Source organism: Paramisgurnus dabryanus, chromosome 11 (genome assembly GCF_030506205.2).
Source record: "Paramisgurnus dabryanus chromosome 11, PD_genome_1.1, whole genome shotgun sequence".
NCBI classification, from domain to species: Eukaryota; Metazoa; Chordata; class Actinopteri; order Cypriniformes; family Cobitidae; genus Paramisgurnus; species Paramisgurnus dabryanus.
In genome coordinates, this window is record NC_133347.1 from 25,917,587 (window position 1) to 25,942,348 (window position 24,762).

A 24,762-nucleotide genomic window follows, 5' to 3' on the forward strand; every position below is an offset into this window, starting at 1 on the left:
TGTCACGAAAAAGACATTCGTGCTGAAGGCACGTAAAAAGCTGAATTTCATGCTATGGACACAAATAAATTAATCAAATTTTGCATGACTATAACACAACTTTCTGTGAGATCAGTGCGTGACCAATAGCTTCATAACGTCAGCTTGTAATGTGAAACGCTATTGGCTCCTGTGACCGACTGCGTTATGCTCTAATGTTATGGCTTATGTTTGAATGAGACCATTCTGTGTGCTTTGCATTTACTGAGTTCTTTGTATAAAATGATCTCATGGCTTGGTCAATTTCTGTAATAAATAAAAGTGGTTGGGGTTAGATTTAGGGTGGGGTAAGCTGCTCCAAAATATTTTTTAAACCATAAATGTTCATGAAACTTTTTCTGAAATACAAATGCAGAAAATTAAATGTGTCTAATTTGACGCATAAATCAACCAACATTGAAACGTAACCACAGGTTGTAATAAGCTGCTGGCCACTAGAGGTCGCATATCCCTAACACAAAACTGAATGTCATAATAAGCCAAACAAACCAACAATTCAAGTTAAAGCTACAGGCCATAACTTTTTTCATAAAGTTTGAAACATTAAAGAGTAACTAAACCCTAAACCAACTTTTTTTAGTTAATGATCTGTAAGAATGGGGCTTTATTAGTGCTGTTCATTGATTTTAGTAAGTTTTTTGACATTTGGATATAAAGTGTTTCAATACTACAATATATGGTGTAAAAACGTCTGAGTGCTGCCCTCTTGAGGTTGAACGGTGGCTACTGCAGTTGAATTTTCCTATTGGATGTTGGGTCCAAGAAATGACTCGTGACGTAAGCAGGTTCAAGCTCACCACGCCCTTGTTACGATCTCACCACACACTTAGTTCGTCCCCTCTATCTCCGTTGGGATCTGCCCACTTTTCTTGCATTTTTCAAATATTGCAGTGGGTGGAGTCAGGCTCTGACCAGGGGTTTAGTTACGCTTTAAATTGCATGTTACTTTTGGAGTTACTTGCTTACGGCGCAAAATCAGACCAAATCATAAATCAATATTATAAGCTTACTGATGTGAAGTTTTGAATTCTGATTTATTATGTACATCATGCATAATAACTTTTTTGTAAACAGATTATTACTATTTGAAGTACAGTTTAAAATGCAAACCTGTATAGATATGCTACAAGTCTCTCTTAAAATGCACACAATTTCATTTATTACAACAGAAGTGTATTGTTCTTACACAAAGCTACTACTGAATTCTCACAAATCGTTCACATTTTGGTGGCAGGCCAGATTTGACTCACAAGCCGAACTTTGAGTTTTCTTGCTGTAAATTTCTCTCTCTCTCTCTCTCTCTCTCTCTCTCTCTCTCTCTCTCTCTCTCTCTCTCTCTCTCTCTCTCTCTCTCTCTCTCATTATTCTCATTAACTGTGCTCAAATCAGTATCAGACAGGTCGCTGTGATCTGTTCACACACTTGTTAGAGTCTACGCTTGTTAGCAGGGTCCAGCCTCATTACAAGATGTGTGTGTGTACCCGGCTATGTGGCAGTGTGCCGTTTGAGGTACATTGCTGGGTGGAAAATTCAGTAGATGAAGGGAAAAACATGAATTTGGCTGTGTGTGTGTGCTTGTGTGGGGGTGTTCAGGTGAAATAGCTTTTTTCATATGCATATGATATTATGTGTGCTGATGTGAAAGACAAGACAACACAAAGTTACACTAACACACACAAAGTTTTCGTAAAGCTGTCAGCAGCTCTATAAGGTTATAAAACAAACATGGCTAAACGGCACTCTCATTGGGTGGTTCGGCGAGTTATGAAGGACCTCTTTTGTGGAGGTCTGCTTTAATGAGGAGCTACCAGAGGGTTGTCGCTGGACTTTCCTTCGGCCCTTGAGCAATACTGTAATATAACCGCACAGCAGGGTTTATATATGAATATACTAAAGCAGATTATTTTTTCAAACTCCTGAGAGAGTCATTTTACTGACACCTGATGGATGTGTGTTTGAAGGTTAAGTATAGGTCCATTATACTAAAAAAAGAACAATTTGTCTTGTGCATTAAAGTGGGGTTCAACGGTATTTCATGCATTCTGACTTATTAACACTGTTTAAGAGTTGTTTCCTCATGCTTAACATAGGCAAAGTGTCAAAAAAGCAGTTGGACATGTTACAGAGTATGCCAAATGCACTTCGCCATGGTACGTACAAGTTTCCGAAAGTTTTTCGATTACAGGAACTGCTGACATTTGTAGGGGTACGCTATACATATCTTTTTTTTATGGGCACTTCCCCTGAAAAACCACGCCCACACGTCAATCAGCGGGAAACAGAGGATGCTAAGTCACAGGTATCACTTCACACGACAGCTTTGTTTTATATCAAACTCAGCAATAGCACGATAGAAGAAGTATGTTTTTGGATGTAAGGAGAAGAAATCCAGCATTATGGAAACAATGGATATAGTTTGTTTATCCGGGGTTGCAGCAGAGTTTTGCGTGTGTGTTTGTATAACACTGGATTTCATTGAAAAGTCCCAACTGGGTCATGAGTTGCATGCAATATGTAAGATTTCTGTGTTATGTTGGAAATAGGCGCGTAAGTGCATATTATATAAACGACATGAACATGTAGTGAATCATGAGTTATATAGTCAGTGTTGTTAAAATTGTGTTAACTCGGACTCGCTCCTCCCGCAGCTAGTAACTCCTCCTTCCAATTTTTTTTGTACGTTATCAGAAAGACTCTGTAAAGCTAATCTGTCTTTTATAAATCTGATAAAACTTAAGGCTCGAAGGATGTAATACTACTCCAGATTAACATCAGATACACAGAAACAGTGTGTGTTATGGACACTTTAACTATGTGTACATCAAATTATGATTAAAAGATTTGCAATGGCATTATTATCATTGACATTTATGCATTTGGCAGGCACCTAACCAAAGCGACTTACAGTGGATTACAAGGTATAAATGTTTTTTAACCGTGGATTAAAACCCACGGCCTTTTGCGCTTTTTCTTTGATTTTCTTTGAATAATCTTTGAATAAACATTTAGCGTGCTTATGTATCTGCAAACTAGTAAATGGGTCCCAGTACATAAAATCATTCCACACAATTTCAACGTAGCATATTTTTCAACCTTAATGGCATTTATAATGTTAGCTAAGGTTACTGGGAAAAGCCATTATTTAGTATTTCATGACCATTTTCTGTGAACCTTAAACAAGCTATTTTTGCTACTGTACCTTTAGGACATCTACTGTTTATGAGGTCCAAATATTAGAGGTGCACCGAAATTTCGGTCACTGAAAATTTCGGCCGAAAATGGCATTATCGGTTTCGGGCCGAAATAAAAAATCCAGCCGAAAATGTAAACCGAAAATGAATGTCAACCGCGCCCCTCCCATCTGTGCGCTAGCGCTTGGGTTTCACTCACGGTGATCAGTCGTCTCCCACCCCTCCCCTTCATGCTCAAGCAAGTTTCACTCACAGTCGAGCTGTTTGCACGCGTCTGCAAATATTAAGCATGTCTTGATGTGTAAACTTTAGAGAGAGTCGCGCTAATGTGTCTCATACTGTAATCCATTAACATACATTTGGCGAATAAAGCAATGAAACATAACGTAACGTTTTTATGTGGAGCGACTGTTGCGATGTTTGGGATTCACCCTCGGTCTCTGTATGTGCATGCGTTTAAGTGCCCTCGATAGTGCACATACGAGAGAAACGCGTTTAAAAAAAAACAAGCAAACATAAAATCTCGCTGTTATTGACAGGGCACATATAAACAAAATTCTCTCCACAGTATTCTTTTTCTAATAAAAACATTTGTTTATGTCTTAAGTGTATGTATAGATTACAGTCAGATTAACCTACTTAAGTCTGTGTCATTAATGTTGATCAAACAACCCATGACAAAGAGACAAATAGCTCTAAAAAATAATTATATATTTAATTGATTGTGTTATGATTCATTTAATTTGATTTCTGTACCTAAAGCTAATTTCAGACCTTATTAATGTACAACTTTGTTCTCTTTTATAAATGTTTGCAAGTTCTTTATTGTTTATTAGATTTTTCCCACCTGCTTTTTGCTGATCCGAAAAATAATCTGATCTGTGCCTCAAAAACTGTAATGTGATCCGAACTGTGAGTTTTTTTATCCGTCACAAACCCCTAGTAAAGTTAGTACACAGTGATGGCCATAAATGCAATTGTACTAATAATTGGCATAATAATTTATTTCGGTGTTTCGGTTTCGGTTTTTCGGCCTTGGTTTCCTTTTTTCGGTTTTCGGTTTCGGCCAAGAATTTTCATTTCGGTGCATCACTACCAAATATTATGATTTGCTAAATCTTACTGGTGTAGCTCACAATCGCATTGATCCAAGTTGCTGAAAATACTTGAAAGTGGTCATAAAGTCTTCATTGTCTTGTATTTTAAGCCTGTATTATACTTCTGCGTAAGACCAACACCGTAGGCTGTGCGTAGCATGAAGTGCACCTCTCAAAAAAAATTTAACAACACAACGATCCTAAATGGACCTCAAGAGCTGGGATTGGTCTGCTAAAAAAACGCTGGACAACATTTTCACTTGTGTCTGTAAAAACAAAAATGGACCAAGTTGAGGAGCGATATTTAACATCTCAAGCTGCAACAAAAGTTGCTGTCTATTTATTTCTATTACTGCTGATGCCTCTCCGACAACTTAAACAACAAGCTGCTTCTTTTTCGACTTTTGCCTTGATGCTGTAACATGCCCGTGGACACTGCCTACTAGCGGGCTGCATGTGTAATTGCATGTCGACGAGAAAAATGACGCAGAAGTATAAATGAAAACTGACGCGTGGCCTACGGCATGGAGAGTATGGCGTAGGTCTGACGCAGAAGTATAAAACAGGCTTTATACTTTACTTATTGGGCTAGGGGGGAGGAGGTCATTATGTCTAGGGTCCCATCAATTTAAGAGAGGTTATAAAGCAGAACAAATTAGTTACTGGGCAATATTAGCTACGGATGATTGTGTACATTTAGGTAAAAAAAAAAACACAACAAAAGTTGACACTTCCCACCGATCCAGCATTAAACCTGAGCCTGATGCCCTAAATTAAACCAATCAATTCTGTTTGTAGTGCTATGTTTTGTGTGATTTCACAGGAACACATGTTTAAGGAGAGGTGGGGGGCTGTTTAGAGACTATTTAGAGCCTTGAGGCCACGCCAAAACAGTTTGAGTAAGATGTCCATAATAGGATGCAAAGAACCCAACACATACACAGAGAGACAGAGAAACAAAGCCAGACACAAAAGTCAAAGAGGTGCAGCTTTGTATTGTCAAAATCATTAATAACATGTGTGTCATGATAAAGAATGCTTTGACATGACATTCATTGAAATACTGCTATGGTATGCCGACACCAGCTCTTTAAAACTATACGAAAGTTACAGCGTATGCATCGGTAGTCAAATCTGTTATTAATACTTGCATAACAGCATTTGTGTTAAACATCTAATAAGTTGCAGTTTTGGGGAAAAAGAGAAAAAAAATCCTGGGATACCACCAGTGACTGCCGGATAGACCGCACAAGATAAGATAAACTCCCACAGGCACGCTAAGCTACACACACAGAGAGCTAACAGCCCGAAAACAAAGAGCAGAGCTGCGTGAGCGCACCAAACCGTTGCATCAAAACAAGAATAAACAGTGCAACAATGGAGAAATACACATTCGCATACGCTTTTACGCACATCAGACACACATCACACTGGCCTGTCACACCACAGGAGGTTGAGGCAGAGGGCATGCTGGGAAATTTGTTTGTTACAGATTAAACAATCAAAAGCGATCATGTCCTCACAAATAGACTAAACCCATTTAAAGGAAAACACCACAGTTTTTTAATATTTTACTATCTATTTACCTCAACTTAGACAAATTAATACACACCTATCTTTTTTCAATAAGTGCACTTAATCTTTGTACAGCACATCGTGAATGTGTTAGAATTTAGCCTAGCCCCATTCATTCCTTAGGATCCAAACAGAGATGATTTAACACTTCCAAACACGTCCATGTTTTCCTTATTTAAAGACTGTTACATGAGTAGTTAAACAAGTAAGTATGGTGGCACAAAATGAAACGTGGTGATTTTTTAACTCTTTCACCGCCATTGACGAGATATCTCGTCAATTAAGAGAAAACGATTCCCCGCCAATGACGAGATTTTCCGTCTTTCCGCAATACCGCTATTATCCACCAGGTTGTGCCCTTTCTGCAACTTTTTAAACCCGGAAGTATTGCCCTAGGGCAAGCGGCTGCATGTCCGTGTCTGTTTTAAAGATCGCTCTGAATGGGATCTCTATGAAAAGTCCGTCACAAAAATGGAATTATCTCTGCTTTTTGCTCAAAAAGTGGTGTTTTTGCAGAAACCTACCCATATTCAAAAGCTGATTGCAAAAGAACCACTTAAGGTAGGATGAAACGGTTTTTTTTGTTTGAAAGCAGAGGGTCTGTTCTTTCATTTGGTATATTGTATGTTTATATATTTAAAGAAGAAGATTTTCTGGAAGGCATTAAACTTTGGTGAAAATCATGAAAAACGCTGGCGCTGGCTGGCAACTTTTTTTAAAAAACGCTGGCGGTGAAAGAGTTAAGCGGATACAAAATAAGAACTATATTGTATGGCAGTCACATTATTCTAGAGCAAAAATATTGAAAAATAGGTCAAGTAAGATACCAAGATAACACATTTTAGGATACATCGGCCAGTCCTAATGTTGTGTCATATTTTCAATCATATTCCTTCTATATTTGTTACATTGCAATAAAAAAGATTACTTCAACCATTTACTGTATATACAGTAAATTGACTACTTTCTTTTAACATCAAGCTTACGTCTAGTAAAACAACTGTGTCTGTTTGTGGGCACGGCTCCAGTTTCTCTGCTCTTTGACCTCAGTTTTTCCCTTGGGGGTCTTGTCTGCACTTGCAAAAACAAGCAAATCAGATCCTTTTACCCCTCAAAACACCTACACACAGAGAACAGCCCTGTCTTACACACACACGCTAATCACTGCACACGTGCACATTTGAACACATACGCTAATGGCCGTATGCACACCAATCTATTCAATAACACCACGACTCATACAAATGGAAATACAAACCCTCCTATACAGTATAAACAAACGTTTCTTTGTCAATACAATCCACAACATAAAATATGATGGAATTACAAGTGCATTGAAACACATGATCACTATACAGATACACAAATCAAAACTCATCGCCAAAGCAAACTATTCAGTATCACGTGCCAATAATGCAGGTCAACCAGCAAACAGCAACAACATATTTCATTCTCCCACAATCCCTGGCGGCCTCCCCTCTCCTCCTTCTCGTCTATTATCTCTCCAGACTCATGGTGAGATATATGGTGGTCTAATGAGACTCTTTCGTCTGGAGCTCTGTGATAGCCACACTTACTGACTCAAACTCCCTACTGTAGCGTCAGCCTCAGAGACTGTAAATTATTTCCTGTGATAACGGACGGCATGTCACAGATTTTGTCATTGGTGATTCACTGTCATGATCTAAACTTGAAACTTTCCATAGCTGGGATCTCAAACCAAAAGAGTGTGAATCAAGTTTCACATCGGACATCAAGTGCTAACAGGTATAGCCTATACAGTAGTGGCCAAAAGCTACATCAACCTTTGAACAATCTTATCTATTTACATATTTAATTAAAAATTTATTAAAAATGTGTGTTTGTAGTACAAACTAAAGCTCAGCTTTGAGAGGGATACTAGACTTCACACACACCACATTTGAAAAGTTTATAAAAGACATAGCCCAGAACAATAACTACAAAATCTCTTAAAGAGCATCAGATACAAGCCCTATGATGATGATGATGATGGTGAAGATGCAAAAGCTTTACTTACAGTTTCTCAAGGGAGTGCAAGCCGGTGAATGAGCCATTTTTTAGAACACTGATACGATTGTTGCTTAGATTTCTGTGAAAATAAAAAAGGCAAGAGATGAAATGAGTCATTTTGATGACGAACACTAAATACACATTTACAGAGAGCAACATGATATGAAATCTGCACATGAATCCAATAAAAACAGTCCTCGCACACAAGCTGTCAGACAGACCCTCACTAACACACCTGCTGAACCAAGACATACATGAACATGTCCAAAAACAACATACATCTACAGTAAACACACTGACACAGGCGTCTCAAACACACAGACGCTCGCCAACATATCCTTCATTTGCTGCCTATAAACCTTAAGGACACAGCATGCATTGAATTCTGCAGAGGATTTTGGTATATTCTTTAAAGATTAAATGAGTTTAGGTGAATTGTGAAACATTCACTGATGTGAAGCTTCTTTCCATTAAAAAAAAGCAGGGGACTATTTTCGGGCAGTACGTAATATCACTACGCCCGCTGCAGCCATGTTACATCAGCAAAGTCACTGATTATTACGCCAGTTTAAGAGTATAGTTCTTAGCCATTTCTGCCTAGAAAATCACAACTTTCAATATTTCCGTCTGTCTTAGTACACAATGTCACTACAGAAGAGTCAAGTTTTAAATAGGAAAAATATCGAAACTCTTTGGTTATTTTTTAGCGCAATGCTAATGGTCTAATCAGAATCAATGGATTATGCTAAGCTATGCTAAATGTGCTAGCGCCAGACCCGGAGATCAGCTGAATGGATTCGAAAACTGTTAAAATTAAATGTTTAACTCTAGGGGAGGTGGAAAATTACCATATTTAAAAAAGTGGAATGTCCCTTTAAGATTTTGAGTCAATTCAACTTAAAAATACTTAATCCAACAATTTTTAAACACATTTTTCGAGTTAACTAATATTTTTAGGTATAAATAACTCAACATTTTAAGGCAACCACTTGACTTTTAAGTTTTTTTAAGTTGAACCAACAAATCATTTTTACAGTGTATCAGGTACACTCTCAGAAATAAAGGTACAAAAATGTACGCCTAAGTTTCTGTTTGGTACCTTTACAGGAATGCAAAACAGAATACAATTTTGGGTAGATTACCGTACCTTAAGGACCTACATTGTTAGAAAGTCAAAATATGTAACCTAGCTGTCAGTGGGGCAGCACTCTTTAAGAAGGTAATTGTATGGACCATAAGGTACAGATGTGTAAACATTTAGTACCACTATGTACCTTTGAGATACTAATATGTATTTTTGACGTACTAATAAGCTCTCTTTGGTCCCAGCATGCACTTCTGAGGTACTAAAATGAAATCCTTAGGTGCAAAGCTGCACTTTTTGAAAGGGTACAGCCCCAGTGACAGAAAAGGTACAGTTTATTTCTGAGAGTTTATAGTGTGTTAGATAGAGGCGAAGATATGGTGGTTAACAGAGGAAAGAGCAAGAACTGGGACCCAAAAGCCATCATAGCAGGCTGTTTCCAATTAATCCTCACGGTTTAATGGCGGGATGGAAAAAGGGGGAAGAGAAACAAGTGAGGGCACGAGGAAGAGGAGGGGGAGGAAGTGATAATCTTGATAATCACGCTGGATACATTTTTACATCAAAAGGAAGTCGTGGTCCACATCAAACATGCGCCCGGCTCTTTGCCACGACAATTATCCCTTTCGCCATTGGCTAATGGGCCTAAAACCAGAGAGTCTTATCAGGGAAAAGAAAGGATGGAGGAAGGAAGAAGAGAGAGAGAGAGAGAGAGAGAGAGAGAGAGAGAGAGAGAGAGAGAGAGAGAGAGAGAGAGAGAGAGAGAGAGAGAGAGAGAGGGGTAGTGGTTTGGATGGTGGAATGGGTGCACTGTTAAACATTTCTATAGAAATTACAGTATTGCTGGCAGCTGTTTGCCAGTAACTTACTCTAGATTTAAATTAATGTTATTTACTGGCAACAGTTTGTTCAAAGTTAAATAAACATTAAACATTAACAAGTCTTCATCTTTACAGAATAAAACTAATACAACAGCCTCATGCAAAGCATTTGGGAAACCAAAATCTGAAGCAAAAATAGAAAAGGTTGATGAGGATTTCTTGTTCCCAGAATGCTTTGCATGAGGCTGTTATTTTAGTATTAAAATTGCGTGACTATTACACGCATGGACCAGCGTGACAATGTCACGCTTTGCCGCGTTTGAGCGTGAGCATGTCACGCTTTCTGTTTGTGTCACTGTCACGTATTGGTTACTCAACTTTTTTGTCCTAATTTCTTACCATTGTCGCTTCGATTTAGGGTTAGATTTACATAAAATGACACCCTTACCTAAACAAACTCTAACCCCAACGTCAGGTGACAATTGGTTAAAGTTTAGAAAATATAAAAGAATTGTATCTTTTTTTTAATAAACCAATTCTTAAAGTGACAAATACTTAAAGTGACATATAACACAAGCACCAAATCTAACCCTAAACCGAAGCGACAATGGTTTGAAAATAGGACAAAAAAGTTGAGTAACCAATACGTGACAGTGACACAAACAGAAAAGTGTGACATGCTCACGCTCAAACGCGGCAAAGCGTGACATTGTCACGCTGGTCCATGCGTGAAATAGTCACGCATTTTCGTGATATAGGGTTGATTATTCTGTAAAGATAAAGACTTGTTAATGTTTATTGTTCATTTAACTTTGAACAAACTGTTGACAATAAATAACCAGCCCAGTCTCACGAAATTTCGTTATATAGTCACGTATTTTTTTGATTCTTTTTTCGTGCTATTATCACGAATTCCTGTTTTCGTGTGATTATCACGTATTGGTTACTCAACTGTTTTGTCCTATTTTCTTACCATTGTCGCTTCGGTTTAGGGTTAGATTTACATAAAATGACATCCCTAACCAAACCCAACTCTAACCCTAACGCCAGGCGACATATAAAAAAATAAATCAGAAAAAATAGTATAAACCAACATATAAAGTGACATTCTAATGCAAGCACCAAATCTAACCCTAAACCGAAGCAACAATGGTTTAAAAATAGGAAAAAGCAGTTGAGTTACCAATACGTGATAATCACACGAAAACAGGAATTCGTTATACGATCACGAAAAAACACGAAATTTCATGATAATAGCACGAAAAAAGAATAAAAAAATATGTGACTATATCACGAAACTTTGTGAGACTGGGTAGTAAATAACATACATTTAAATCTACAGTAAGTTACTGGCAAACAGCTGCATAACTACAACAAATATTTTACAGTGTGAGGTTTGGAAATAAATTGGGTTTGGATTCAGTTTGTTGCCGAGACGTACAAGCAAAAAGACGAAAACTGTACATTACAGAGACTCACGTGGTCTTGTTAGGCCATTGCAAACCTTCGATTAAATAACAAGCAACATGCTTTTACAAAACAACAGAGAAATAAAATGAATTAAGATGGTTAGGTTCAGGAGAAAATGACCTCAGTTCTTTAACAGTATGATGCTTGTCCATCCACTGTTGGACAATTTAGCAGACTAAGTTCAAAAAATGTTTTAAATTAAATTTCTTCAAGTCCACAGGCGCAATTTAGACCATTAGTAACACTGTTATGCAGTGTGTACAGTACCTGGCTCCACACATACTTGTTCATCTTATTTTCCCCTTTGCCACAACAGTTTATGAGCAGATTTAATCAAAACGTCGGGCAATTGAAGTCTAGCAGCAGTTTTATGACAGCTGCCTTTAATATGACTAATGCTAATCCTGACAACCACGCTAATGACTTCCCGCACATGCACACGTGTGCAGACACACACGTATGGCAAAACTGCATCATGCCATTTAACTACTAATTATAGAAAATGAAATGTGTACATCTCAGAGCCAACACAAGTGACCTCAAAGTGAGTCTTTGTCCTGTGACTCAAAATAAATGAGAACCACAACTTGAGTTTGTTAGGTTATTACTAATGTTGATTACACGACTAACCCAACTGTAGTCATCGTTGCAGGATGCAGGGAGGATCACAACGCTGAGAACTGGGACACGGCCAGTCATCTCAATCTTCAAATAGCATTTTGACCCTGATCAACCCCGCCTGATGCTCCGGTTGGGCACACGAATCGTGAGCTAACCGAAGCCAGACACGAGATAAAAGAGGAAGACCAGACGTATCTGCTGCGTAATTCAACACAGAGAGTCTAAAGAGATATCGCTGGCCACAACACAAACCATTTAATTGGACCCAGAGACTATAGAGCTATAGATAGTAATAAGTGTTTTCTCAGTAAGAAACCATATCATTTAGAAAGTCAGTCCATGTGCGTTTCAATAAATATAGTGTGTGATGGTGTGTGTGATTGTGGTTACGTGTCACGTAAGGTCTCGGGTTGTTAAAACTTGCTGGTGTAATGCGTGAGTGTGTTTTTGAATGTTTGTATAATGTATTGATAAATCATTAAATCTATATATTTTAGGGGTGGGGGTAATAAATCAACAAAAAAATCAGCAAGTACATAAAAAAATCAGTTTTCAAAACTGTCTCATTACCTACATTTTCAACGGTGTAATAATAATTAATAATGATTTATAAGTTGAACTGTCATGTATGATTTCAAGGTAATATCAGTTGGCCTCCATTACACTTGAAATGACTTAAAGAAGATCACTTTTTGTTGCAATTATGATAACTATTATAATATAATATAATAATAAGATAACTTATGTTGCAATCTTGTTTATTTTTGTTAAAACTTTCTCTTAACCTCACCTCTATTTCAAACAGAGATGACGATAAAGAGGCAAAAGTTACAAGCTTTAAAGGGCACATTTCACTTTTTTAAGATTTCAAATAAATATTTTGTGTCCCCAGAGTATATATGTAAAGTTTTAGCCCAAAATACCATATAGATCATTTTTGTAGAATGTTAAAATTGCCACTTTGTAGGTGTGAGCAAAAATGTTCCATTTCGGGTGTGTCCTTTAAAATGTAAATGAGCTGATCACTGCACCAAATGGCAGTGCCATGGTTGGATAGTGCAGATTAAAGGACAAGTTCGGTATTTTACACTTAAAGCCCTGTTTTCAGATTGTCTATGGTGAAATATAATGGTTTTGACTGAAATTTCGACTTCGGCTGCCCTGAGAATTTTCGGATGTTTGTGTTTCATCTCACACCTCTACAATGGGTTTAATGGTGCACTGGAACAATCCTTCCTAAAATGCATTAAACTTTTGTTTACTAAGACGTGAATCTCACTGAGTGGTCAGGGGTGTTCACTGATATGCTCACACAAAAATCGCTGCAAAAGATGCTTTCCAACAGCTGTTTTAGCATTCGTTGTTAACTTGTGGACCTATTTTTCCAAACGCCTCACACCCGTACATTCTTCCGCTTAGAGCTTGAATAATAAACACTCCAGCCCAGGTGGTGGCGCTAATCCGCCATTGCCAATTGCAAGAATTGAAACAAAGTTCCCGACGCGGAGTAATACCGTACCTCACAGCACAACTAATACAAGTCAATGGAGTTGGCAAAAACAACGATAAAACAGCTGTTGGAATGTGTATTTTGCAGCAATTTTTTTGTGAGCATATCAGTGAACACCCCTGACCAGTCGGTGAGTTTCACGTCTTTGTAAACGAAAGTTTAATGCATTTTAGGAAGGATTGTTCCAGTGCACCATTAAACCCATTGTAACGGTGTGAGGTGAAACACAAACTCCCCAAAATTCTCGGGGCAGCCGCATATGTCGAAATTTCAGTCAAAACCGTTCTATTTCATCATAAACAATCTGAAAACAGGGCTTTAAGTGTAAAATACCGAACTTGTCCTTTAAGGGGTGGTATTATCCCCCTCTGACGTCACAAGGGGAGCCAAATTTCAATTACCTATTTTTTTCACATGCTTGCAGAGAATGGTTTACCGAAACTAAGTTACTGGGTTTATCTTTTTCACATTTTCTAGATTGATAGACGCACTGGGGACCCAATTATTGCACGTAAACATGGAAAAAGTAAGATTTTCATGATATGTTGCCTTTAAAGTTATAATATACACCCCTGTTAATATAGTTTTGTATATTATTTTGCATTTCTGTCAAGAGATCATTTTAAAAATTACACACTGCACCTTTAAGTGAGTTATCCCAGTCTGAAAGAAAAATGTTCTCATGACCGTAACGTGATTGGTAAGTAAAAATGACTTATATTTCAATCTGTTTTTTACAATTTTTAATTTCTTTTTAGTTAATTACATTTATTTAACTATTCAAAAGTAAATAATACTTTAAATTAAAAGTAAATAACAATATGTATGTTTTCCTTACCAAGCACCACTAAATGCACAATATAATATTCCCAATTCTAAAAACTAACTGAAAATGACATTAACACTGCGGAGTTCATTATTTAAAGCCCATTTCCAAGAGCTAAGGAACAAGCTGTATTGTTCGCAATGAGACAGCAGGCAGTGTCGTAAACACTGACAGCCGCGCACAGAAATACTCATACCAAAAAACATGCTGCCAGACCCATACGCATAAGAATTTAAAGAGGGACACTCTGTAAACAATCTGGAACAGGCGGTGCTCCCGTTCTGCTAAACAGGAAGTGGAGAAAATGAGCTGTTTATACAGAGCTTGGCTGACTGAGGTCAGGGGTCAACCCCGGAGCGCTTCCTGCTCTGCTGTGTGATGGACAGAGCGGGGAACAAGAACAGGTGGACAGCAGAATGAAGGGAAGAGATAAGAGAGGACACGGCAAGAGGTAAATAAGCATTGAAAGGAAAAAGGAATGATAATAATGGTAAAGAATGAGTCAAGTAAACTTTGCACTATATGTACGGAGCACAGCTGCAAATGCTGTAGCAATAAAAATGTGCAGTTTTTACAGAGAGAGAGAGAGCATTACTAATGCCCTGAAAGAATACTTTTCAGGTAAGTTCCAGTAAAATAAGAGTAACGCTTGGATGGAAATTTTTTTGTGCAACCCAAAGAATACAAAAATAAAATTCTTGTTAATGACACTTTAAATCCTACATTTTTTCCAGTAAACCTTGCTTAGTGTGAGTTTCCAAGTTGTCATAATTACGATAATTTCGACATGACTAAATGCAGTTTATATGTCCCTGGTGTGTAATTCATCATCAGTGCACAATATTATTGCGCCAAAAATGGTTACATAATCTTTAATCAAACCTATGCAATGAGTTTTGTTGTCCCCTAATGTAACCAAGACAGCAGGTGGATATTTCAACCAGTCAAACTTATATAATATCTGCTTGAATATTTTGTTTCACAGATTGTCACATTAAGTTAAAAGAGATGAGGTATTTAGTTAGGTAGGGGAAAACCGGGACGAAAAGTAATGCGGGACAACACAAATCTGGATCTTTAATTTTAATATGTAGACATTTCTCACTTTTCTGATGTAAACAAAGGTAAAAGTGAATAAAACAGTAATAGAGAAAGGTTAAAGTTGGGTAAAATAATATACATAGACACATTTACTGGTTCTGTCCACAGTGTTCAGTAGCAGCTCTGTTCTTAAACTGTAGGGTAACTCGTATAAACAGCTAATCTATTGTACATAAACCAGACTCCAGTTAAAAAAAATGTAATTGGGTTTCTTAGCTAAAATAAATATATTAAAAGTGACATCAAAGACATACACCATCAATCATCTATCCACTGATAAGACTCAAACATTCAGCATGCTATACTAATTATCAGCCATTACTAAATCAGGGACAAAGGCGTCTTCATGAATTATACTGTAGGCGCTTGGGCCATCTGAGTCATGTCATGTGTTGAGTCAAGATCAAGATCTAGAAACAAGATTTGAGACTAAACAAAAACATAATACTGTCTTAAGCTAATCATACTGTAGCCTTGGGCTCATAAGCATCATGCCTTTATTTAACCAAAAGTGGATTTTAAAATATATTTTTTAAGTTGGGTTGTTATGGGGCGGGAGATTCATTCGGACAGAGTTTGTGCCTCATGCCGTGAGAATTGGCAACCCTGCAAATAAACTACTAAATAAGTAATTTACACTGTAAAGGGCAAACATTATAACTTTACAAATAATGCAAAATCTTCTCTACTGAAGTCTTAAGGAGATCGCACACCGGCCGTGCATATGATTAGTTTGGCTAGTTTAATCGCTCTGTAATGTACCAGGTCATAAACAGTGCACTGCGGTGACCGATCGGTTTATGACATTAAATAACTGAGAAATTTAAAAGTGCATTTTATTGCTTTAACATCATACGAAAATCAATCTGTGCAAGCTCGCATGATTTCAACACCACCAAAACAGTCATAACTTAAAAATTATGATGGACTTCATCGCGCAATTGTTCCAGTTGCAAAACGATTGCATCTTTTGATGAACGTCGGGTATTGATCATAAAGTGTAGTTTGAGTGCAGACCAGGGAGCAGGGAGGGGGAACAATCGCACTTGGTAATATACTGGCCGTTTCTCAATGTCAAGGATACTTCCTTGGCAGGGCTAGTCCTTACAAGTCACTTCCTTCAGAGGCTAGGCGAGGCTCCTCTTAAGCATTCGGAAAAACACGCAAATGGAACAGGCTAGCAAGTGCACGTCATTGCGTCAATGAAAGGTGTGCTTTTGGCGATGCGCGCATAGGATTGTGGGTGCTTTCAGCGCGTGAAGGATACACATATGCATCCTTTCCTGTATATGGGATATTTCTCGATTGAAGGACTCAGTCCTTGGTTGCAATTCCGAGGATCCTCGACATTGGAACAGTCCTTAAACGGATTTCGATGACAAAGCATCCTCGAAATTCTGGCTTCCGAGGATCCTTTCTTAACATTGAGAAACAGCCACGGTCCCAGATCACGCCCTTAACTTCCTGGTCAATCTCACTAGCCAATGAGAGCTAAGCGTTGTTAAGCCCCGCCCACAGGAGAGGTTTGTGCCACAATGGTACGTAAACTTATGGCAGAATGGAACAAAAACAACGTTAAATTTTGAGGTGTAAACGAAAACTTTGAAAACGTTAACAAAAACTTAGTATGGCAGTTTATTGTTTCATTCCGAAAGTGTTTTTATTCGTTTGTTTCTTTAAAGTTTGCTTTGGTTTTCTTTTTTTCACAAATCTGATACAATAAGGACCCAGGCCCCATTTCACATTTAAAAGAAACTGTAACCATGTTAACCGCATCATATACCTAACTACTAAGTAATTTAAACGGGTTTCATTTTCCCTGTGGCCATCCTGCCTATACAGTAGCACCAGCCCCAGAACCACCACTGGTGCCCCCAATAAAAAAGGGTGCATGACACCCCAGAAAAACACCACTAAAATATAACCTGAGCTAAAATCAGTCAACATCTTCCTCGGGATTATACCCTCTGTGGTGAAACAGTACAATGCGACAAAGTCTGGCAAAGAAAAGCGTTTCCTCAGTGACAGCAGTGGTTTTGAGCTCCTCCCTGTTATGTGCAGTGGTTTTGGCTCAATTTGTCCCCTCAAACCACAACCTCTGAGACAAAACAACAGGCCTTAAAGTTTGCCCCTCGGACAACCAAATGACCCTAACTTCTGCTACTTGTACTTAGGAGACCTGTTACTTTAACTTACTCTAGCTTGCCATGAAAGTTATAATAGAGATATCTTCTACACAAAGATTTTAAACAAATAAATGGTAAAACAGGTCAATGGGTTTGTTACAAAGAATCTCTGCAGACTGCATGGATGGTGCAAAACCTGTAAGTGATATAAAAATATACAAAGATTATAAAATTATAAAGTAGAACGTTTTGGGTGCAATCATACACCAATAAAACACATCATAAAATATCTTTGAATCTACTGGCAACAAATCACTGCAGACTATCAGTGTTAAAATGTAACAACAACTTAATTGCTTGAGATTCTTGACTAAGATCCCAAAGAAAAAAATAATTAAGGCTAGTAGAAACAAACCAGGCACTGAAATCTCTTTTAGTTTGTTTGGTTTGTTTAGACGACCGGTTTGGGAAAAAACAGCCAAGCAAAGTTTCAGCATTGGAGTTATCAAACTTTATTTCAGTTTCATTAGGACAGAGTCTCATAATATGACTTCATTCTCTCTTTCAGAAGCCAAACAGGAGAACCGCAGACAGGATCGGAGTCACACAGTGGGATTTGAATTTATTGGTATTATGTTGAGTTGAGCCAACCAGCTCCCATTAAAAACCTTCAGTTGCCTGCGACGCCAACAGCAAATATTATTAAATACGGCAGTAGACTTAGTCAGAGAAATGGCATATTTTACTTGACACAAATTATTTCAAGGTTGAGGAGGTAAATCATTTTACACTACTAGTGATATACGATCAAGATTATAGTCATTGTGCAAACCAAGCGATATCTGATTTATATATTATATCCCAGATGAGATGGAGAGCAAATGAAAGACTTCTGCATATCAGATATTTCTCAAGCGAAAAAAATAAAACAGAAATCTAACAAACGTCTCCATTTGAGTTTCAAAAGCGATCATGGCAACTAAGCTCTTGATATAATTGTATTTAAGATTTCAATATAAACTTAAACATTTATTATCCAATTTACCCCAAATCCAGATTATTTACCTATACATCTACTTTAACTCATTCCCCGCAAGCCATTGCTGGAAAAGTTGCCGCCAGCATTTTTTGTGATTTTCACAGAAGTTTCACTAAGTGTCTTCCAGGAAAATTTTCTTCTAAAAATATATAAACATACAAATATATCAAATGAAAGAACAGACCCTCTGCTTTCAAACAAACAATAAACAAACAAACAAAACAGGGGAAAATTTTTTCATCATATCTATTTTTTTTTCTCTGTTTATATACTCTTAAATATGGTAATTTTTCTACAACTTTTTTAGCAAAAAGCTAAAAAATAAAACATTTTCTGAAGGAATTTTCTTAGAGATCAGATTCAGAACGATTTTCAAAACATCCACAGAGTTTAAAAGTAGTAAATAATGTTTTGGCTTTAGTTTTTTTTTTTTTCAAAAATTGGGTAAGTGGATAATCGCGGTATTGCAGATTAACATAAAAAATTTATCACGAACACGCTTCTTTAGGCAAATGTTTTCTCTTAATTGACGAGATAACTCGTCAATGGCATGGAAAGAGTTAATTACATCCCCATACTCCTAAGCAATTTAAGGAGGAACATCTGAGACTTAATTGATACTTGAAAAACACATCCGAAAACTTCCTTAAATCTCTTATTCAGTATTCAAGTATTTAAATTTTGCTCAGAATTAACAGTATGGCCGAAACTCTGCTCCATAGACAAGAATGGCAAGAATATGCACACTATAAAACATTTGTTATCCTCTTTCTTCACCTTCTACCAAAAGGAGAGGAAGAAAAAATGGTAGAGGTGGAAGGTGGAAGAGAGGGGGTGATGAAACAGTGGGGAGATAAAGAGAGAGATTGATGACAGAAAACCTTTGGTTTGCTGTTGTCTGACTGTGGATTGTAAAGCTCAAGAGGGGCCACTGTAGTCTCTCTCTCTCTCTCTCTCTCTCTCTCTCTCTCTCTCTCTCTCTCTCTCTCTCTCTCTGTCACCGGGCTCACACTGAAGTGGTAGGTTATCAGAAAGAGAAAGTATACTGTCTAGTAGATGTGGCATGCTGAAACACTCTTAACCTCAAAGAACCCTCTTCTCATCTGGTGTCCTCCTGCTGTCATGCTGTATGATCAAAACTGGTTTGTTTACACAGTGATAGCATTTTTAAGGAATGCTTTTAAAAGGAATATTAAGGAAATTTTAAACTATTCTTTATAACATTGAATGCAAACATGCAATCATTAATCCACTGTTACTTCTACTGTACTGAATTCTTTTATAGAAACAGTTTCTATTTATGTGATATCATGAGTGACAGCTCCGCCCACGTAGAAATCGTATTTGATGAAAGTTTTGTGTGTCATGAAAATGAACTGAAGATGTACAACAAGAATATTTATCTCAGATCTTGTGATCACCCTAAGGTGAGAAGTTAAGCTGAGGCGCAGAAATGTGACCCTGCCTGTGAAAACCCAGCGAAGCCAATTTTTGGTTATTTACTGTTTTCTATATAAAATCATCATGCATGTAAAGAACATTCATGTCAATGCACATTTGGTGAAAATATAACCTTAATATCTTTTAATATCGCCTGTGTAAGGTCATGTCAAAGATTGTCAGTCAAATATATGTCATGTACCAATTATTATTGGGGCAAAAAACATTGACAAACATTAACATTGAAGTGCAAATCAAGAAAAGGGCATCTTTGTATACACAGATTGTCTCATTTGTGTCCTTTTGTGTTCTCTACTAATGAATTTTAGGAGAATCATCTGATTGTTTATACAGAAACATCCATTGAGTGTCCTGAGCCTAGAGCTATAAAAGAGCAACATCTAAGCAAATAATGCATCCAACACATAATCTTCTGACAAATAGCAATTCAGAAAGCATCTCACAAAACATGACGCGAAAAGAAAGGGGGGCTACCAGCAAGGAGAAGAGAGAGAGAGAGAGAGAGGTCCACTAATGAAGCCTAAGAGCCCAATTACGCAGTCCTAGCAGCAGGAAGAGCCGGGAGTTTGTGTGTGCGTGCGTGTGCAGATGCTTTTGTCATGCCTTTGTGTATTTGTGTGCACATAGTAAATTTGCTCAGATGAATGTGTTTCCAGTGTGTGTGCGTATACATGTCTTTTACTTGCCTTCATTCTTATGTCTTTGCAAAGTCTGAGTAGCGTGTGTGTAAGCGTGAGACCGTACGTGTGTGTGCGTGTGCGCAGCAGAAAGAACAGAAGCCGCTCTGCTCTTTGTTAAAGGACAGCTATTCTCTCTGGAGTTTTTCAAGTACCACGGCTGCTGTCTGACAGTTCACTGCCTCTCAAGCTCCGTCCGACCCCCATCCTTCTCTGGTGTCCAGCCCGGATCCACTCGCCCGCACTGGCTTGAGTGATGCTGGAGGGTGGCTGTCTGGAGAACCACTTTGCAGTATAAAGCCACTCATGAAAAGTAGCGTGTAATGTGTGCCCGAGAGCTCTGGATCTTTCCTCAATGAGGCAGGTCAAATGTGTGTGTGCATGTAGTTCAAACCAAGACCAACATTTTTGTCAAATGTCACTGGAAATGTCATATATTTTGCTTTTGGGGAGCTTGAAGAAATGCATAAAATCCATCTCTGTGTGAGCTACAGTACTTAACTCATGTCATGTTGTTTCAAATTGTTTTACAAAGATAGTGCCTTACTGGGCTTCTCTTATATAATTCTTCAAAATGTATGAATATATGTATAAACATGCAGTCAGACTTAATATTTCTCTATAGAAATTATATTATTAATGTATCAGCTATAGTTTGAAGTAGCTTCTTTACCTAGACACACATTTTACACCTGCAGCTCTTCTTTCAGCGTCGTCTTTCTTCCCAAATGTGTATTATAAGAGAGCGAAACCAGCCAGAGGGACGGAGGCAGACATCAGAAGCAGGATTAACAAGGCCAGCGTGGTGTTTAACATGCTCAGGAAGATCTGGAGGCCAAAAAACATCTCCACCAATACTAAGACATGTATCTTCAATTCCAATTTGAAACAGGTGATGCTGTATGGATCCGAAGCATGGAGAACAACACAACACACAGGCTAAAAACATTCATCAACACCTGCCTCAGAGGAATATTAAACATCTGGTGGGAAGACAAAGCCAACTATGTGGACCTGTGGAAAAGTACAAGTCAAGACCCCATATCCTTATTCAGTAGTTTATCTGCGCATTCAGATCTTAATGATTAATGGTAAACAAACTTGGCTTGCTGTCCTTGAAGGGAGCTCTGCACCAGAGCTCTGAACCTTCAGAGAGAGCGAACCTGAGGCCGGGACACGAGTCCCAAGTTCAAACCCCCCCCCCCCCCCTTGCAACAGAACTACACAGAAGAAGAAAGAGAGCAGTGAAGGAGGAGATGGGAAGGAGGAGGAATGCCAGAAAAATTGCAGCTGGACCCGGAGGCCTGAAGGCTGCCTTATATATACCCATAATCAGTGTTGGGTGTAACTAGTTACTAAGTAATTAGTTACTGTAATTTAATTACTTTTCCTTTGAAAAAGTAAAGTAAGGGATTACTCTTATTTTTCTTGTAATCTAATTACAGTTACTTCTGATGTAACTAAATACTGTGTATGGACTCTAAAACAATTATGTATAGTACTAATACAATATTGTATTCAACATGGTTTTAGTTTACAATTCTCATTATTAACTGATTGATTATTATTAGCATTAATATTAAAGGAGTGATCCACTTTAAAGATGGGGCCCATTGACTTACCATAGTATTTTTTTGACCTACTATGAAAAGTCAATGGACCCCATCTATAAAGTGGACTACTCCTTTAATGAGATGTTGGCTGTTTATTAATACTTAATAGCACATATTAATGCCTGATTCTGCAAAACCTTATTCTACATTCTTAACCCTCCCATTTCTACCAATACTTAAAACTAACAACTTCTTTAGTATTAATAAGCTGTAGTTGGAGTATATTGAGGCAAAAGTAGTTAATAGTTAGTTAATAGAGAGAACTGGACCCTAAAGTGGGACCAGAATAATTGATGTCCTTTTGTATATTATTTCTTCGAGCCATTTCAAGCCTATCCTTGTATCATGTACTAAATATAATTTAGAAAGTAATTAATAAGTAATTAAATACTTTTTGGAGAAAGTAATTTGTAAAGTAATCTAATTACATGATTGAAGATGTAATTAGTAACTAGTAATTAATTACTTTTTTTGAGTAACTTACCCAACACTGCCCATAATGACGATTGACAGACCTGAATGTTTAGGCTCCTCGCGAACCCACATTTAGAACTACAAAAAAACAGAAAGAGGAAGTGCAGTTGGATTGGACACACCCTAAGAAAGCCTGCCACTAACATCACCCGACAAACCCTAAAATGGAACCCCCAAGGGAAAAGGAAACAAGGTTGACCCAGGAACAGCTGGCGAAGAAGTGTAGAAGAAATGTCCAAGTGTGGGCTCAGCTGGGGAGAGCTTGAGCAAAAAGTGAAAGGGATGATATTCGTTAACGGCCAATGCACCCACGAGGAGCTTAACTATCTAACTAGCTTAAAAACCAGCAGCATGCGCAATATTGTTTTTAATTGCACGAAATTATGGATTGCTTAAGATGCGACATGCAGTCTTTTTCGTGCGACGTTACTTCATGATTCGCCATTTGAAGCAGTTAGGGTTAAGATATACAGTATGCATAAAAGAGAGAGCGAGCACACGCTTAAGAAATGTGTACAGACGCATTTGCATACGAGACAGAAACAGAAGCGGGAAAGTATACCCATTAAATTTCACTCAATGTTCTCCGTGGGTCACATGCATCCTTTCCGTATGATCACGGATCAACTATGATCTGTCACGCTACCGTACTAAGTACGTCAGAATCCTAACGGAAAGTGCTTTTTCGATCCGTCCATCATGAGGAGCTCATGACGATGAATCGCGTATCGATATTTTGAACACCGCATATATACAGTCTGCGACATGGTTTAGCTTAATCACAGTTACTGACAGGTAAATTAATATTTATATATATTTTTCTGATGGGGACTGTGCAGCCTTAGAATTTATATGTATTTTACAAGTTGGCTCATTCGAAAGAACTCGTACAAAGTGAATTATTATATAAAACAATAATGAAACCCCACACGATAACCCCTAACGTTTCAGTGGTTAAATCCATTTAGCGACATTTACTGTATTATTCACTTCTTTATTTAGAGCCTGACATCACACATGTTGACACACAACTTTACTATAGCTGCACCCATAGAGCATGACTGAGAAATTGTGTTGGGTAACAATGTAAATGGGGGATGGTGTCTATTCAGAATACCTTCTGCGGCCCATGACATAGACGAGCACACTCTGGACCCAGATCAGGTCGAGCTGCACTTTTCCAATCATGCACACACTCAAGGTTTGTCCGAAAGCCTTGAGCACAACGGGCACTTAGGGCTTAAATGCATCTTGAGATGTGAATGCGTGTCTTTGTGCAGCCAGCCTGCAGGAAGAGAGAGACAGACAGTGATTTTGGCAACTTCGCCTCATCCATCTCTCAGACTGTCAGTTGTAAAGTGGACGCATGAAATTGTACAGCAACTGTTTGCTGATTGAGTTATTCAGAAATCATATGACAAGGAATTCTTAAAAATACTCCATCATTACAAAACCAAACAGTATCAATTAAATCATTGGGATCTCAAATTATTTTGGTGACCCTAAAGGTTAACATTGTGAGCCTCAGAATTAATAAGCAACCCCGGACCATACCTGTGCTTATTACCGTAATGCAAAAATGTCATTTTCATAACAATACACTCACTGGCCACTTTATTACTGTAGGTACACCTGTTGAGTTACTTGTTAATGCTAATTGCTAATCAGCCAATCACATGTCAGCAACATAAAATGCATTTAGGCATCTAGATGAGGTGAAGACGACGTTTAAACCAAGCCGGGGATTTAACTGACTTTGAATGTGGTCTGGTTGTTGGTGCCAGACGGGTTGGTCTCAGTAATTCAACAAACGCTCATCTTCTGAAAGGTTTACAGCAGGGGTGCCCAACCCTGCGCCTGGAGGGCTACCGTCCTGCAGACTTCAGTTCCAACCCAGCTCCAACACACCTGTCTGTAATTATCAAGCAACCCTGAACACCTTGATTAGCTGCTTCAGCTGTGTTTGATTGGGGTTGGAGCTAAAATCTGCAGGACGGTAGCCCTCC

The 24,762-nt window shown here is 38.1% G+C and overlaps 1 protein-coding gene across 1 annotated transcript in view; it reads right to left on the minus strand.

The window, feature by feature from the left end:
• adgra2 (adhesion G protein-coupled receptor A2) overlaps positions 1-24,762 on the minus strand; it is an 83,172-nt gene that overhangs the window by 41,053 nt on the left and 17,357 nt on the right. The window contains exon 2 of the mRNA XM_065247590.2: positions 7,941-8,012. Coding sequence (XP_065103662.1) covers positions 7,941-8,012 — 72 coding nt within the window. The remainder of the gene's footprint in view (positions 1-7,940; positions 8,013-24,762) is intronic.